The 18,295-nt window shown below is 28.4% G+C and overlaps 1 protein-coding gene and 2 pseudogenes across 1 annotated transcript; 2 read left to right on the plus strand and 1 right to left on the minus strand.

Annotated features, from left to right (window-relative positions):
* The first annotated feature begins 3,933 nt into the window (after positions 1–3,933).
* On the plus strand, positions 3,934–7,235 carry LOC111294737 (putative manganese-transporting ATPase PDR2; annotated as a pseudogene).
* A 4,048-nt stretch (positions 7,236–11,283) lies between these two features.
* Positions 11,284–13,523, plus strand: LOC111286843 (uncharacterized). Its single transcript, XM_022877015.2, has 3 exons — positions 11,284–11,694; positions 11,846–12,129; positions 13,140–13,523. The coding sequence occupies exons 1-3, from the start codon at positions 11,569–11,571 to the stop codon at positions 13,219–13,221; spliced, it is 492 nt and encodes a 163-aa protein (XP_022732750.2). The 5' UTR covers positions 11,284–11,568; the 3' UTR covers positions 13,222–13,523.
* Positions 13,524–14,759: 1,236 nt separating this feature from the next.
* Positions 14,760–17,572, minus strand: LOC111294243 (protein PHYTOCHROME KINASE SUBSTRATE 4-like; annotated as a pseudogene).
* Positions 17,573–18,295: the final 723 nt, after the last annotated feature.

Raw genomic sequence — 18,295 nt, forward strand, 5'->3', positions numbered from 1 at the left:
AGTGCTATGCTTTTCATTAAGTGTCATTGTGTCTATAGTAAGTGCAGGGCAACCAAGGGTAAGGGTATTAAATAAATGGAAGAAACGTATGAGAAGAAATAGATGGCATTGAATGGCTATATTGAAGAGCTGAAAGCAACCAATCTTGGAAGCACTGTTTATGTAAACATCTCGAACAGCAACACTTGATTCAAACTTTATTTTTCAAAAGATGTGCATATATTTTGGAGATTTGAAACAAGGTTTTTTTGGAGGGATGTAGACACATAATTGGCTTAGACAGATTTTTTTTTTTTTTTTTTAAGATTGGTGAAGGGACAGTTGCTTCTAGCTGTTAGGAGGGATGGAAACAACCAAATTTTCTCAATTGCATGGGCAACAGTGAAAAAAATAAAATATTGAAACTTGATTTTGGTTTATAGATTAATTATATCAGAATTTGAATATTGGTGATGCTAGCTTGATCAATCATCAATTATATGCAAAAGATAATTTTTTTTATCCTTATTCAAAATTTGATAAAATCTTTTTGATGCATTTGTTAATGTAACTGCTTTAGGGTTTAAAATAATTTATGTTTACTTATCGATGTACTAGCACCTTATAAAATCTATTAGGGAGTTGCTATCATTAATTGAACAAATGATGTGTGCTAGGCATATTTATATTAAATGAGAGAAGCAGAATAAAGATAAAATCTTACAATTGTAGTTTTAGATTTATGCTAAGTCTCCAGACTAGCTTGAGTTGAATAAACAATTAATGGTAAGCATTATTAAAGGGTGAAATAAGGGTGACAAGGATTTAATTGAATCGGATTTGGTTTGATTTTTTTGAGTAATATATAATATTTTTAAAATTCAATTTGAATCTAAATCATTTTTTTTAAATCAATCTAAATCGAGTTCTATCGGTTTTGTTTTGATTTGATTCATTGATTTTTGAAATTTAATTTTTTTTATATATTAATTTAATATGATTTTTTAATATATTTAGATGTAAAACAATTATATTATTTTATAAAAATTTAAAATATATAAAAAACTAATAAATATATATAATTCGATTCAATTTTTTTTATTTTTAATTTTTTGATCTAAAATTCAATCCGAATATAATATACATTTAATATCTGAATTTAATTTGAATCAAATTAAATATTATAATTTTGAATTAATTTTTTATTTTTTTAATTTTTTTCTCACTCATAAGGTTAAAAGCAAATGAAGATTTATTAGAAAAATAACTTGTACAGGTGTTCAAGCTTTATGATATTCCCAATCTTTTTAAGCACGTGATGCCACACAAGCTTTGTGATATTCCCAATCTTTTTAAGCACATGATGCCACACAGGATTACCTTAGACATATTTGTTTGAAATAATTCTTTAGAGACGTCGAATCTCTGAAATCTCTTAGTGCAATTTTTCTTGCTGAACAATTCACAAAAGTTTAGGAGAATATCTTGAGCATTCATGGTCCTCGTGTTGTTTTTAAAGCTTGTGAGACATGCTCGCTAACATTACACATTTAGCTTGTGTAATTAAAAAATTTTGAGAAAGTAAAAATAATAAAAAAAAATATGACTTTGAAATGGAATAATATTTTTTAAAAAATAATTATATCTATAAAATATAATAAAATCTTAAAATTCTCAAATTAAAATTAGTAAAATTAATCGGACAAAAAGTTTTATTTATGATAAACAAATAGCTATAAAATTCTTATTAAAACAGTTATGAGAATCTGTATAATCATATTTTTTTTGTTTAAACAAATTTAATAAAATAATTATGTTTTTCTATTCAAGTATGCTTATTCAAACAGTTATTTTTTTTATTTAAACATACTTATTTAGAATAAAAATAAAATTTTATTAATATTTTGAAATTTTAAAAAATAAAATATTTAAATAAAAGATAAATCTATTTATTAAACATGTTTAGATGCCTAAATGCTTAATCTTTTTAACTTTTAAAATTATTTAACTCACTAAAAAAATTTCAAACAAGCTCAATTATTTAAAAAACACAAGTAATTTCTTTAAAATTACATACAAATAATCTTTTTATTTAATGTGGAGTACACTACATTTTAAACTACCAACAAAATTATCCATGAAAACCTTATAAGCCTTTCTTGTCTCATGAGTAGCATCGACAATAGGCGATTTAGAAATAGGATCATTAAGGACATAGACTTTATTTTCTTATTTAAATACAATCTTTTTATTACGAAATCAAATAATAAAATTTGGATCAACGAACAGGTTATCATTCAGTATGCTATGTAGTGACGTATTGTTAGTTATGATGATTTATATCTTTAATAAACCAAAACGCACGCAATATGCAAATGATTTAATTTTGATAAACCTATTGGTCAAACCATAAACTTATTTTGACTCGAGCTAGTAGAGGTGTTTATTCAGTTAGTTTGATTAATTTTGAATTAAATTATCTAAAATTAAATTATTTTATTTTATTTTCATTAACGAAATTAAATTTTTTAATTTTAAAAATTAACCGATCAAAAGTAATTTTGTTGGTTCAGTTAATTTTTTTAATTAATCGAATAAAAATACATTAAGTTTAATTATAAATTCTTATTTTCTCATATGTGAAACAAATTAAATAAAATTATATATAAAAAATATTCAAACACCAAAGTATTAAGTTAAAAACTCTAATAACTTTTAATGAAATGGACAAATTTATATATTTTTAGTTTTATATATAGGTTTTATAATATTTTGATTAGATTTTTGGTTAATTCAGTTTTTAAAACAAATTAATCAAAAACTAAAATTTTTCTAAAATTATTTTCAATAATTAATCAAAACTAATTCAGTGACCAATTGAATAATCGAATTAAATCTATTCGATCAATTAATTCAATTAAAATTGAATTATGAATGCTTTTATGCACTGGATCTCGCATGCATTTTTTTAGTTTTGTGTTTAGTTTGACGTGGTTGTTAATATACTATATTAATAAAAATATTTTAATTTATTTTTAATCTAAGAAGTATTTTAAAATATTAATATAATGTGCTTAAAAATTTTAATTTTAAATATTGTTCAACTTATTTTTTAATATTTAAATAGGAAGCAATATTATATTATATTTGAATAACAAAATATAAATATTAGTAATAAATAATATTTTATTTTTCAAATATTGAATATTATTGAATATAATATTATTATTTTAATAATATTTTTAATAATTTGAATATTTTAATGATTTCTTAATATTTTATTTTAAAATATATGTTATTTTTAATAGTTTAATGACAAATGTATTTATATTAATATTTTAATAATACATAAAATTTTGATATTTATAATTAGAAAATTTTTTTACTTGTGGTTAAAACTTAAAAAAAAATCATTGTTGTACTAGTTATATTTAGTAGCAGGTATTATACACTGTATTTTTTTTTCGCTTTGTTTTATTCATTTTAATTTTAATTTTTTCCTTTATATTTTATAGATTTTCTTGATTTATACTTTTCTGTATCAATTAAATTGTCATATCTTAATTTTTTGATCAAATTTTTTAAACTTTGATCTTTTATTATTTTATATTTATTATATGATAATAAGAATATTTTTATAAAATTTAATTGACTAAAATATTTAAATTCTAAAGGTAAAGTAAAAAATTTTGAAAACAAATACTGTAACAATTATGATCCGAATTTACTCTCTTGTCAACCTCAATTCGTTTTCATTTTATGGTTTCAGATCACTTCTTCTCAGTTATCTTTACAATTCCCTCATTCATAAAATCTTTCTTATTTGATCACTCAATCAATTTTCCTTCCCATCGATTTTTTGGATTTAAAATTCCCAGTTTGATCAGTTTTCTTCATTTCCTAATCTTTTTGTTTTTCTTGAACGCAGTAATCAAACAGAGCGGTGCTTTAGAGATGTCGAGGTTCCATTTAGGTGAAAAAGTAGTGGACAAGCAGTGGACAAGCAAAGAAAGAAACATAAAGCATGGCGATTAGAGTTTTGGCCTTTCGCAATTCTTTATCTCTTTTGGTTAACTATCTTAGTTCCTAGCATAAATTTCGTTGATGCAGCCATTGTTGTCGGCTGCCTACTTGTTACTCTCATATTGGTCTTGCTTTTCACTGCTTGGTCCGTCGCTTTCAAGTGCCTTGTTCAGTACGGTAAGGTAGAGGACATTCAATTGCAATTTCTGTTTGTACAAATTTAGAATTGATTTCTATTCATTATTTAATTTTGGAATATAATTGTTTGTATAGATTAATGATATTCATCTTGCTAATGCGTGCAAAATTACTCCGGCTAAGTTTTCCGGTTCGAAAGAGGCAGTGTCTCTTTATTTTTGTAAACAGGCAAGCTTCTCTCTTTCTTTTTGGTTTTCATTTTAAATTATGTAGATATTGTCTAGTTTACTTTCTTTTCTTGCTTTTTTTGTTTCTGTATGTAGAATGCAAATTGTGCATTTGGATATAATATTGAATGTTAATAATATTATTAACGAATTAAAAATTTAAGTTGTTTCTTTTTTGAAGAACAGAATGAAAGATTTCAGTTATATATAAAATATTTCTGTCAAAACTCACAATTGGTTTTGCATTTTAGGTTTTTTTTTTTTTCATTTTAGTCAATTTTGATATTTAAGTTAGAGTTAAGAGAGTTATGGTGTATTTTTTTGGTTGATTTGAGGATTGAATAGATATTGTGATTGTTCTAGTGTTATGATTGTTGTATTATTTTTGTTTTAAAGTTCTATTTTTCTCAAATTAATTCTTGGGTTTAATACATTAAGAGTAGAAATATGAGTGAGAGCCATGGATGATGTTAGTTTTATTCTGATTTATAAGTTGACGTCATCTCAAGTGCTCGGTGTGCATTTAAGGAAATTCCATAAGATTTACATTTAATCGAGCAACTTTGATTCCCATGAAATTCATAGTATTACATTTATTCTGACTCTATTTCTCCTATCCAGGATATAGACATACATTTTATCCGATTACGTAAATTATATATCATTTTTATTTCATTTTAGTTTTATACATCTCCTAATGTTATTTTTAATAATAGATGAATTTTTAAAAAAATAATTAAAAATTTAAAAAATTATTAATGGATTTTACTTAGTGAAAAACAATATCGTGATTGACACAGCACGACTTATGAAAGTTACAAGCCATGTGTCATGTTGGGTCTTACCTTTAATTTTTATGAACCGTATTAAAATGTTATGTTAAAAAATAGTATTAGATAGGCATTATCTATTAACACATAAACTAATATTTAAATGGATTGTGCTAACCCAACATAACCCATTTAGTACCTCTAGTTTTAGGAAAAGTAACATCAATCTATTGATTTTGTGTAATAGAAATTTTTGTGCTTACAATAGTTAATATGAGTTGCTTTCTAGTATTTTTGTCAATTACGTATTTAATTATTTTTAAGTTGGTTTAAAATCAACAGAAGTGATAGATAGCAGAAAAGTATGGAGATGTAATACCCTACTTTTCAGGCCCATGTAGGTGTTGCCTTATTGAATGCAGTGCCTCCAACCAAACGCGAAAGCTCTTCACAGGAAACATCAATAGATGAAAGCACAAAGTCATCAAAGTCAAAGAAATATAAGCCCAGTTTAGAAGCAACAGGTAAAGCTGTGAGTTTTAACGTGAAAGCCTCTTCAAAAGGAAAAGTTTCCTCAAGATCAGAATCTAGCAACCTCTCAACCAGTAACGGGCATCTTAACGCTGCTGAGATGCATTGCCAGGACTGAATGAAGAGGGTGATGGTCGCTCAGCTCCTATTGTTAAACTGGGCGATGCTTCGATGGCATCACTATTTACAGAAAAACATGCATCAGTTGCCTCAACCACTGTCATAATTCATCAAGGACACAGCACACCTGTGACTACTCTTCAAATGTTGAAGATACTTGGCCTTAACTGCCTTGCTACAGCTTATGTTTTAAGTGTGATGTATTTGGATGGCGTCTAGCTGGGAGATGTCTAGGCTACTATCTGTAGTGTATTTACAGCTGCTTTTTTCCTGTTTATCTTGCATGCCGGCCTGCTGCCCAATCTTTGAGGTGCAAGGCCCCAGCGCAATGTTTTCTGCTCCGATGTCTTCCTTTCTCTCATGGGATAGTTTGCAATCCACCTGTTTTTCTTGATTTCTCCTGTGAAAGAGGCTGAGAAATACATGCCTGAGGAATGCACTGAGCCAGACTCTGAGTTTCACCTTAATCTAGTAAACACTGTTTCGTATATGGTGAGAATGATGCTCCAGGTAGCTATGTTTGCTGTGTACTACATGGGTCATCCTTTCAACCATAACATCCCCAAGGAAAAACCATTCTTGTATGCGCTTGTAGCCCCCGTTGGTTTCTTTGTGTTTGTAACTTCTGATCTATTTAGTGACTTGAATGATTGGTTGAAGTTGGTTCTTTTACCAATGGGTTTGAGGAATAAGCTATTGCTGTGGGCTCTACTAATGTTTCTGGGCTGCTATACGTGGGAGAGATTGCTAAGATGGGCTTTCCCCGGTAAAATCCCAGATTGGAGGATGTGCCAAAGGATAGCTGCTGCTAATTTAGAGAAGAAGCAAGTCTAAACTAATGGAGAATTGACATGAAGAATATTGCATTGCTGCAGTTACTCTACTAATTGGTATTTTTGAATAAAGTGCTGGTGCAAGGATAAAAGCAAAAGCTAGAATGGTGAAAAGATTATTATAGCGAATTAGCTCCAGGTATGACATGAAGATTATTGCATTGCTGCAGTTACTCTACTAATGGTATTTTTGAAAAACATTGCAGGTTCCAGGCTAGAAGAAAACGCTTGAATTGTGAAAAGATTAGTATAGCAGATTAGCTCTAGATATGGAACTGTTTTCTGGTTAATCATACTACTTCTCCCCTTTGAAACCGGAAATTTTGTCAAATGGTATTCTCCAGGTGAAATTTTTTTTTCTACTTCGAGACTGTGACCGTAAGGAATTGTACTCTGATCACTAGAACACTTTTGATTACTGAAACTAAAAGTATCATATTCTATCAACATATTGTTGGTGAAGGTGATTATTTAGGAAGTATAAAAGGTGATTTGTTTTTTCTTTTAGCTCAGGAGACTTGAAAGAAAAGATTGGACACTTGAAAACAATCGTAATTGTGCTTGCAGCCCAGATATTGATAAGAGTTGATACAGAAATTGATGTTATTGTTTCATTCGAATTCTTAGGATTATAATTCCTTCTGTCATATGAAAGATACTATTCTATTGAATGACGTTAATTTATAGTGAACCTTTTGCTGGGAGGGATATATACTGATATGTGGTTACATTACATGTTTGATGTTTTAATGTGTCAGTTGTGTGGACTTTTTATTTTAAATGAACACTGTTTTCATAATCATGTGATTCATGGATGGTGTGTTATTTTTTTGGCCAAAAGAAAGATATATTGAATTAATGAATGAAATTAATTAATACAGTTGAGTGCTTAAATAACTGTCCATAATCTAGAGATAATTATTTCTCCCAAAACATAGTAAAAAAAATGGCTAAATACCATTTTCATAAAAAGTTTTTGTTAAATACGATGTACAGAATGAAAGAAAAAAAAAAAAACTAAAAACTTGATTTAATTAAATTAACTTTTTGTTTTGCTTTTGGTTTTTGTTTTGAAAAAATAAATCAATTATTTTTTTAACTTTGAGATGATCCTTTCGCCTACCTTCTCAATGATGCCTTAGGTTTCAGAAAGTCACAATTCACATCCAACACCAGCAAATCCATTTCCCCTTCAATTCAATATTCAAATCCCTAATTTATATTAATTATGAAAACATCATTCTGTGTAAAAGTTTATTTCAAATTACAAATAAAACAATTTAGTATGAGTTCATTGTCCTTTTAATTAATAAGCAGACATTTTGCATTGATTGCAAATTCAAAGTTTTTATTTGGCACAAAGATAATCAAACTTTAATTAGCATTTACGTTAATAAAAAAATGCGAAATTGATCTCTTTTTCAACAACTCAAGATTGGTTTATTATACACGTTTTATTTAATAAAAATAAATAAATAAATAAATTTATATATGAATACATAAATAGATTTCACACTTTGTTAAATTTTTTTTTTGTTTTCATTAGATACGATGATTTGTGCATTTACGTCATGCAAAATATTAAAATTATTATATTTGAATTGTATTTTATATAAAAATTAAATATTATAATTCGTAATAATATGAAAATATAAAATATATTTTTTATTTTATTAAATTTTTTTATGATTATTATTAAAATTTAAAATTTTTTTTTATATTATGTTTATTTTGTGTCATCTCGTGTTTTAAATTATCAAGTTTAATTTTTATTTTTTGAATAAAGTTTTGTGCGATATTCAATTATTGTTAAAGTCAACTTATGCTACTCGAACGATATTAAAAGGAATACAAGAAAAAATTTTCCTAGATGGCATCTTTGCCGCCATCTCTTTCTATCAATATGCTTAACAATATTCTTCAATTATTTTCCGGGAAATTGAAATTGAAAGCGAAGTAAGAAAATTTGAAGAATACTAGTGAGAAATGAAAATGAAAGATGGAGAAATGAAAATGAAAGATGAAGAAACGTGTAGTACCCCAAGCCTCATTTTCCAGGAGTTAGGTTGTGTATTTCTTGGAACTTTATTCGCTCGAGAATAGATATTAATGACATTCGCTTGAAACTTCCGCCAAAGAGCAAAGACTACTTGTATAAAAAAAAAAAAAAAACCTAGCCCATGTAAGAAGAAGTCTTGAAAATGAAATAAATTAACCCTTGTAGATAAAAGAAAGGACAATTGGAGATGATAATAAATTCCTAGATTAAACCAGGTAATTTTCATGGATTTTGAAATGTGAACCCAATTACTTGAACCATTAATTCTAGGAATGTTCAAAGATTCTGGTGGTTCTCTAGATAACTTCAATCTCGAAGTTATTAGACAAAATCAAATAAATACATAAATAAATGAATAAAGAGTTTTAGTTCCTGCAGCTGCCAAGTGTTTTTAAGGGAAAAAGAAAAGCATTTGAATGATATGATCAACGAATAAATTACTTGTTGGAGTTGCTAGATTCTATTGATTTTTAGAAGAAATAGTTTAAGAATTTCGTTAATCAGCTAGAACTATATATATATATATATATATATATAAATCGATTAAATTGCACTCTAAAGAAATAAAGAAATAGCATTTTACTAAAAAAAAAAAAAAAATTAAGACATGAACGTGTCACGAGTTAGAATTCAATTTCTAAATTTATATGGCTCTAAAATTTAATATAAATTGATTTGATGTTTTAAATCAATTTAATTATCGTGATTTACATCTTATGAGGTATTATTCACTTTAATTCCCTTTTATCTTACGATTTTATCTTAAAAAAATATCTCATAAGAAAAATTTGATGTGAATCCTTATATCTCATATAATCAATATGAGATTTTTGACTCCATCTCAAGATCGTGACATCCTCCTATACTCTAATAAAATATTATAATATTTGATAATACATTTTTAATACCTTCAAAGTTGATTTTAATATCACTTATCATTAATCGAGACTCAACATTTAGATTTATATGATTTTAAAACTCGAATATAAATTTATCTAATATTTTATATGAGCTTAATTATTATGATTCACACTCTTTTAAAATATTATTTATTTTGATTTTTTTATTTTATAATTTTATTTCATAAAAAATATCTCAAAAAAAATTATATAAATTTTTATATTTCATTACTAATTTTAATATGCAGATGATAATAAAATTCTTACCTCCACTCCGAGGTATACACTTTGCTACATTTTCTGCCCGTCTCTTTTTGAAATGACAAAAACAAAAAAATTGTCGGCGGCCAACGAGCCTTTAGTTCAATGACATGAGATGTCGGTATTTTAAATATTTTTTACATTTTTTTGTTTTTTTAATTAACTAATATTAAATAATTTTTTAATTTAATAAAATGAACAAAATTTATTATAGAATAAAATGAAGACTATTAATTAAATAAATTTTATCTCCAAATTTTTATTTGATGTAAAATAATTTTAGTGATTTTTAATTATTTTTTAATTTTATAAATATAAAAAATATATTATAAATTTTATTATATATAAATTTTTTATCTAATATCTTTAATAATTATTATTATTTCATTACATTTTATCTTATCATCACAATTACATTTATATCTCAATATATTTTTTATTATTTATTTTAATCTTATAATTATAATAACTAATCTCACATCATAATAATTAATTTTATTTTTATCATTATTTTTAATCCTGTCACAATTAATCTCATCACCTATTTCACGTAACCCCTTAAAAAAATGTTGGTGGTGAAGTGGACACATCGGAAGATGGGAGATTGGTAGAATGGGTGGATCGCACGTTCAAGCAGCTATTCATATATTTAACGAACGAACAATCGCGCGATTATCACTTTGAGTAAAATATACCTTTGGTCCCTAAACTTAGGACTACAAATCACTTTGTTTCCCATATAATTCAAAATGTATCATTTACGTCCTTAAATTTAACATTACAATAACCGACAATGAAGTGGGGTAGTCTCCACGACAAACCTTCTTACTAAAGCAATATAATTACGAGAGTTTCCAGGGTTTGTGCCTGTTGTCACATTTTCTTTTCTTCTTTTTCTCTCCCCCTTCCTCTCTCTCTCTCCCTTTCCCTAGTAAATCAAACATGTAACGGAACGAAGGATATATAGATGAAAGTTTCGATCAAGTTCCGGTTCCTGTAACAACAATGGATATATATGTTGTTGTTTGTCCTTGTTGGACCTATTAGTTCGCCTTTGCATGTATCAAATTCAGTCTTCTTCCAATATCCTTGCTTGTCTTCGCACTATCAATTAATCTAATCATTCAATAACATATCCATTAATTAGCACCGTTGTAGGTCAACCATTAAAGTAACTTTTTTTTTTTTTTTGCAGTGATTGTGTTTTTTAATGGTAAAAAAAATGATGTTTTTTAACTTTAAACGTAAAAAGTTAAAAAATCATAAAAAACGATTTTGAAATAAAAAAGTAAAAAGTATTAAGGGTTAAAAATTAAATATATAATAATTTGGGGACTCCTTTTGTTTTGGTACAAAAAATCCAACAGCGGCAAAAGTGGCTGCTGGGGCCCAAACAATAAATTAAATAAGGAATCGAACGATTCCTCACTTCATGTTCGACGATCGCACGATGGACTGCAAAAATTGGACAAACCCGCCCGCGCCCGATGGCGTCCGAAATTCGTCAGAATCGAAAGAAAGAAGATCTGTCAAACACTGCTTTCCTGGAAAAACTAACCCTGCCCTTTGGGTTTCCTAAATCATCAACTTCCTCCAACTTTCCTGCTGTGTCCTTTTATGTTGAAAAGGACAGCGTTGTTAACTATATATATTATGCATTGAGATTTATACAGACCATATTTGATCGGATTCTTCTTCTTCTTTTCTCAATTGCAGCTGTCATTTGCAATGGCGTTCATTGTCAGCTTAAATAAATATTGCTATAAGAACAAAAGAGAGAGAGGAGCGTGCAGGATCAAGTCCCCGAAATTAACTGTGCAAAGGCTGGGCCAACTGTCCAAAACAAAGACTCGGGTAAACTTTTTCCTCCTTTTCTAAACTTTTTGAAATGAACTAAACCAATGTTGAAACCAAATCATGTTGTTCCCAATGAACCCATGTATGATTGTGAGTTGTCATTGTTCCTGCCTCTTACATGCTAGTATTGTTTACATTTTCGTGACAGAGGAGAAGCGCCTTGAAGGAAAAAATGGTGGCCAAATTATTGGAATTGAAAATGGAGATGAAGGAAATAAGTGAGGAACAGAGTAGCATCAAGGAGGGGCAAAGACAGGTTAAAGAAACATTTGAAGCCATTGAATCTGAATGCAAAAATCTCCGCAAGGAAACAATGATCATTATGCAGCAGAGTGCCTACACCAGACTTCGACTAGCCTTTATGTTTCAAATCCTGAAAGCTCGGGAGAACGAAGATTTTGCCAAAGCCGCTGAGCTCACTAATGCTCTCCGGTTCGTTTCCTTCACCATAGTTTTCTTTTCAAGTATTTCTCGTTAAACCAACATAATCTAAAACCTTTAATGGCTTTGAAAATCTGCATTTTAAGGCAACCTCCATCCCCTTATATAATAACAGAGACAAAACAGGGGAGGAGAAATATGAAATTGAGGCCAATTGAAAAATCTTCAATAATTATAAAATTAACCGGCCAAATTCCTCAATCTTTAATAGATCAGATTGAAAGATTAACAGAAGAATTAAGAAGAAGATGAGTTATGTTTCCAAAATTTTTAATAATTTAAACGGGGCATCCAATCTAAAATTTAATACTTCTACTTGCCTTTATGTTTCAAATCCTGAAAGCTCGGGAGAGCAAAGATTTCGCCAAAGTGGTTGAGCTCACTCATGCTCTGCGGTTCGTTCCCTTCACCATAGTTTTCATTTTAAGTATTTTCTCGTCAAACCAACATAATCTAAAACCTTTAATGGCTTTGAAAATCTTCATTTTAAGACAACCTCCAGCCTGATATATACTAACAGAGACGAAACAGGGGAGGAGAAATATGAAATTAAGGCCAAATTAAAAAGCTTCAATAATTATAAAATTAACTGGCCAAATTCGTCAATCTTTAATAGACTATGTTGAATGATTAACAGAAGAATTAAGAACAAGGTGAGCTTTGTTTCCAAAAATTTTAATAATTTAAACTTCTACTCATGGCTAGAGTCAATGGAATGAATTTTGCATCCATAAAAACCTGTTACATAAAGGCTAATAAACAGGATATATTATAATACCATATTAAATTTTAGATAGGCATCTAATTTAAGCTAGCATATTAAATTTTAGATAATCTTCCAACTTAAAATTAATTGCAATGAAAATAGATGAAATGACCCTTGTTAAATTTAAGTGTCTAAAATATTTTCAATTTAACTTATGTGAAAATTTTACTTTAAACCACTTTAATGGATTACAATGCTAAATTACTTTTGCTTTATTTTTCATTTATATATTCAGCAAACTGATAGCAAAGCAAAACCAGAATGACCATTCTCTGGAGCCAACTGCTGAGGCAGGTGACGAACAAATGGCAAAATAAACACTAGAGCTGTCCAAATAAAGCTGTGTTGTTGCAGCAGTCAATGTTTGGTCTCACCGTTTTAATCCGTTGATCCTTATAGTTCAAGATTGGAGTTCTTCTCTCCCTTAAGACTTCCTTATATGTAACATGAAAAATAAAATAAGTTTTTCACGTTGTTTTTACTTCTGTCTTGTTGATTTTCTTTAAACTAAGAGGTCTTTGTTTCTAGTTTTATGTTTGAAAAAAACCTTGGTAGACCATAGGTATTGTAACAAATAAGTTTATCATATGTATAATGGGACGATAGCATGGTTACCGGATTTCTAAGTTTTCACATAAAATTATTGTATCACTTGACTTGTAAAAATATTTGAACCAACTATATGCATGTGGTATTAAATAGCGTAATTATTGAGAGAGCTAAAATATAAAAAAAATTACACACATTTGGTAATGTAAGTACCCTTATGCAAGTACAATGTTTCCCAGTTGGTAAGAGTGCTCGCTTGGTACTATGCCACTATCCAATACATACATGAAAGAGCAATCTTAATTAAAGAAAAAAAATTCATATTCTTCAATATTAATGTTTCTTAATATATACTACTGATTGCTTTGTTCTTCGAGATTAATGCTTTTCCCAACCATGATGATATTAAATGTATATTTTTCTCCTGGTTTCCCAAATAGTTTATGTTAAACTGTCCTTTGGCTTGTAAATTTGAGGTGTCTGCCCATCATGTTAGCTAGAGGTGAACTTTGTATAGACAGTGAAGACTATTGTGTGTTTGGGTTTACAAGTATATTTGGTTGGGATGGGTTGAAATCTATCCCCTTTATCAAGTTTTATATGGGTGCAAACAACTCTTCCAACTAAATTGGGACTGTTCGCTCTTTCATATCTATCTGGTATGCGAATTTTTTGACAAATTTAACTCATGAGGGTACCTTTGATGTTGTTAAATTGTTGTCTCCTCTTGCTTCTCCAAGTAGATTGATACAAGAAGACATGTTGGGTGTGTGTTGCAAGTCCTAGGGCTTGTATTCCCGCTTTATGCATAAATAAGATTATTACATGAAGATTCTTAACTTAAATTCATTTGCTTCTATCTTTCACTATTTGAATAAGTTGGTTCTTGGAGAAAGATGGAACATAAAAAGGTAAGAAAGTGTTCCATACAATCTTGGATTTTTCATGCCTATATGGATCTTACCATGGTGTTCATGGAAAAAAAAAGGTTGTTCCTGCAAATTATTTTTAACTACCAAAGATAAGAAACAAATTGAAACATGAGATGATCTGTTTCAAGGATTTTGGCATTCAAAGTGTGATAGATCATTGAAGTGTTTTGCACAATGGTGGAGATGTTGCTCATGGCTTGTTTCTCTTGATGATAGACTAATGGTTTTTGTTGCTACATTGATTAATGAGTTGGTTTTAATTATTCTTGGCTTATGGAATTCATGAGCTGTGCATGTATGATTTAAGGTCTTAAACTTGTGATTGTTTATGGTTGCTACATAAGAATGGTGAAAATATTTTGGGCTTGTATGCATAAACTATTTAAAATAAATTTAATCCTTTTTACTTTTTTTTAGTTAAATGTTCTACCAAAATAAATTATTTCTGTATAAGAAAAGTAAAATCATGAAAACCTCAGAACACACGAAATATAGGAAAATACACGAGAAAAAGATTTATGCCGCAGAAGGTAGGGACAAGCGAGCAAGCGGTGGCTTGTACACATGGCCCGCATGGTTTGACGCAGTAGCTGCCTGTCCCTGAGGGGGCACGTACTTGACGGTGTTAGGCCCCACGGTCACCGCCTTCTCGCATCTACGGCTCAACAACCCCCGGTTCTCTGACTTCTTCGTGCCGTCATTGCCATGTTCTGCGAGATACGCCAACAGAGCCTCTCTCGATCCCGTCTGCGGTTGTCATGCTCCACTCTATGCTAGCCTCGGCCGGCTCGTAACACTCCGTCATCATCGGCGAATATGGACAGCTGAACCCTGATGAACCGTTGGATGCAGCTGCTATCGATCTTCTTGTATTAATGCTCGAGGCCTCTTCCAACGAATCTCGACGACGGTACATTGGATATGATGTGGTCTGGCTCTGGGTGGTTGTGGAGAAGCTCTCGATTTCGAACAAGTCTGAGCTGGCATCACTGCCAACATAATCGTCAGTTATGGTAATCCCGGACACAAGTTTCTTTGGAACAGAAATAGATGATGATTCGTCAGAAGGTCGGAACACCTCCAACGAGTCTCGAGGTGGATCCTCATGATCGTCAAGAGAATTATTATTAGTATTCACTGCCATTTTAATGTTGGATGATGCTGGCTGTTGATCAAGTATTGGAAACGTGAAGCCAGCATTCCCTGAACCAACACTTATCATCAAAGGTCTAGCAGTTGCAGAGGCTACCATACGCTGTCCTAAGCTTGAATGAAAGTGATGATTGTCTGCTGAGATCCTGTGAGGATTATAGGCTAGTAGTATCTCTTCCCGTTTATCGCCCAAGGTTGAACTTTTTGTGCCCAAACTTTTCTGATCCTCTACCTTGAGTTTCTGATTCAAACTCAAGGGTGTTTTGGACTCAACTTGAACGGATTTCTTGCCCGAGCAAGGGCACCTTCGCTCCCAAAGCCATTTTATTTTTCCAGACCCTTTTCTCTTGTCATTAGTTGTAGGATTTTTCATGGTTATATGTTGGAAAAAATTAATATAAGAATATAAATAATAAAAAATAATTTTAGTTTTAAGAGGTGAAAAATATTTTTTTAAAGATAATTATATCTCAAACTCTTCAAAAGTCGTAAATATGATTATATTAAAAGATCTATTTATAATGAATAAATATATATAAATTTTTATTTAAATGAATATAATTTTTTATATAATCATGATTTTTATGAATAATAATTTATTTACATTCAAATAATTATAACTATTTATCATATAATAATTATTTTTATTTATAAAAAATTATCTACCAAACAAGGATTCAAACTTTAATCCAAAACCACCAGATCTAAGAGATTGGACAATCAGCAGATCATTTATGTCATCAGGGTTTCCAACATCCCATGGAAAATTATTAAATATATCCCCACAAAAACGTCTGATACAAAGTCTTTTTTTTTTTTTTTTTTGCATCTTACTCTTACAATTAAGTTATAATAATAACTATCCAGTTAACTTTAAATAATATAGTAAATAATTTGACGATAAATAAATTGATTTGATAAGTCATGAGGCCTCCTATCATTTTGGTGTTTTTGTGGAACCCAATTTCCGTAACTGACAAAAACCCTTAACATGATAGGAATGTGCAAAGACAACTTGGTGGCCTTATCCAATCTTTGAGAAGCATGATTGATTTTGGGAGCTTTGAATGATTTTTTATTTTTTTTTTGTATTATCATATTTTCCCAAATTTTCCGTGATTTCGTTTTGTATATATTTAATGTATTTATATTTTCTAGAAAATAAATAATGACTCATTGATCAATACACATATTAATCTTCTAATTTCTGTGGGTTTTGGCAAATAGGTGGCTCATGCATTTTTTTTTCTTAGTATTTGTTCTTCTGAGCTTGTTTAAGGGAGCATTAAGCTAAAGTGCCCATTTTACTTCTATACATTGCTTTCATTTCAATTTTATATATAAAATTTGATTAAAGTTAATGTGCAAGCCAAATAAGCTTTGAAACATTAGAATTGAAGTTTAAAAATTATGAATTCAAAAAAATTTAAATGTGTAATTTTTTTTCTAGCAAATGAATATAAAAATAGAAGTTTAAGAATAGATTAAAATTAAAAAAAAAAAAAAGTTAATATGCAAGGTCCATACCAATGTATTTAGAGTTCTATTTTATAGTTGCAACTTGAATTGATTTCAAACATATAAATAATTAAAATGTAACATCATTTAAAACATTATTAATGTATATAGAAGCAAAATCATGTTTCTTTTATTTAAAAAAATAAATATTTCATGTATAATCCTTCGAATTTAAATTTCACTTGCCTTTCTATCTTATGTGGTTTTTGCTTTTATGCTTGCCTAAAGCAAACAATAAAATCACCATGTTAATGCTGACGGATGCCCAATGCCTTTTTTTTTTTTCCTAATGTTTTTGTTATTTACTTTTTTACTTTTTGAAATTTTGCTACAAAGTAAAAGTAGAAAGTAAAACAAATAAAAGTAGTATCATAAGTGATTTAAAATGGAACAAATAATTAAAATGTAACATAAATTGTATAACATAATTAGTGTAAATAAAAGCATAATCATTAATTTTAGGAATAATACCAAATAAACTTTTCAACTTTACTCAAATTTAAAAATAAGTTACCTATCATTTATTGTATGATAAAATTAATGTTGGGACTTTTTATTTCATTTTAATTAATATTTTAAAATCATGTTTAGGATACAAAATTATGATAAGATATGATAAGATAATATTATGAATAATATTAGATTAAATAATATCATCTTATTTTTTATTTGATAAATGCAAAAATTAAGATAAGATAATTTATTCAATTAAAATTATCATTTTTTAAAGTTTATATAATTTAAATTATTAATGTAATTTTAAAAACTATAATAAGGACATGTAAATTTAATAACATTGATTAAAAATAATCCTCTTCACTTTGAGAGGATTAAATCTTCTTATACCAAAAGAATGATAATTATCCTTATAATCCTATATCTTTTCAATTAAATACAAATCAAATATAATATAAAATGATTATTATATTATTCTATACATCATCTTATATACTAAATATGATCTAAAAATATAAAATATTCTTTTCTTTTTGGGTAAAATCTTTTTCGTTAAATAGTGTAATTTATATAAAAAAAAATGCTTACTTAGCTTTATTTGATGAGTTAGATGATAAATTTTTGAGAAAATGCTATTTAAACAAAATTATTGTACTTTAACTTTATTCATCTATTTTCAATATTTAATGAGTATAATTACAATCATTATCAGAAAAATAACTTTTACCAAAAGAATTTTCTGTAAGTAATAATATGCTTTCCATCAGTAATAGTATTACCAACA

The sequence above is a fragment of the Durio zibethinus genome, chromosome 14, assembly GCF_047325235.1.
Source record: "Durio zibethinus cultivar Kanyao isolate XHJ-2024 chromosome 14, ASM4732523v1, whole genome shotgun sequence".
NCBI lineage: Eukaryota > Viridiplantae > Streptophyta > Magnoliopsida > Malvales > Malvaceae > Durio > Durio zibethinus.

Coding starts and splice junctions, on each gene's coding strand:
- LOC111286843 (XM_022877015.2), top strand. CDS start 11,569: ATGGCGTTCATTGTCAGCTTAAATAAATATTGCTATAAGAACAAAAGA. Junction 11,695..11,845: donor TGTCCAAAACAAAGACTCGG/GTAAACTTTTTC, acceptor TTTTCGTGACAG/AGGAGAAGCGCCTTGAAGGA. Junction 12,130..13,139: donor GAGCTCACTAATGCTCTCCG/GTTCGTTTCCTT, acceptor TTATATATTCAG/CAAACTGATAGCAAAGCAAA.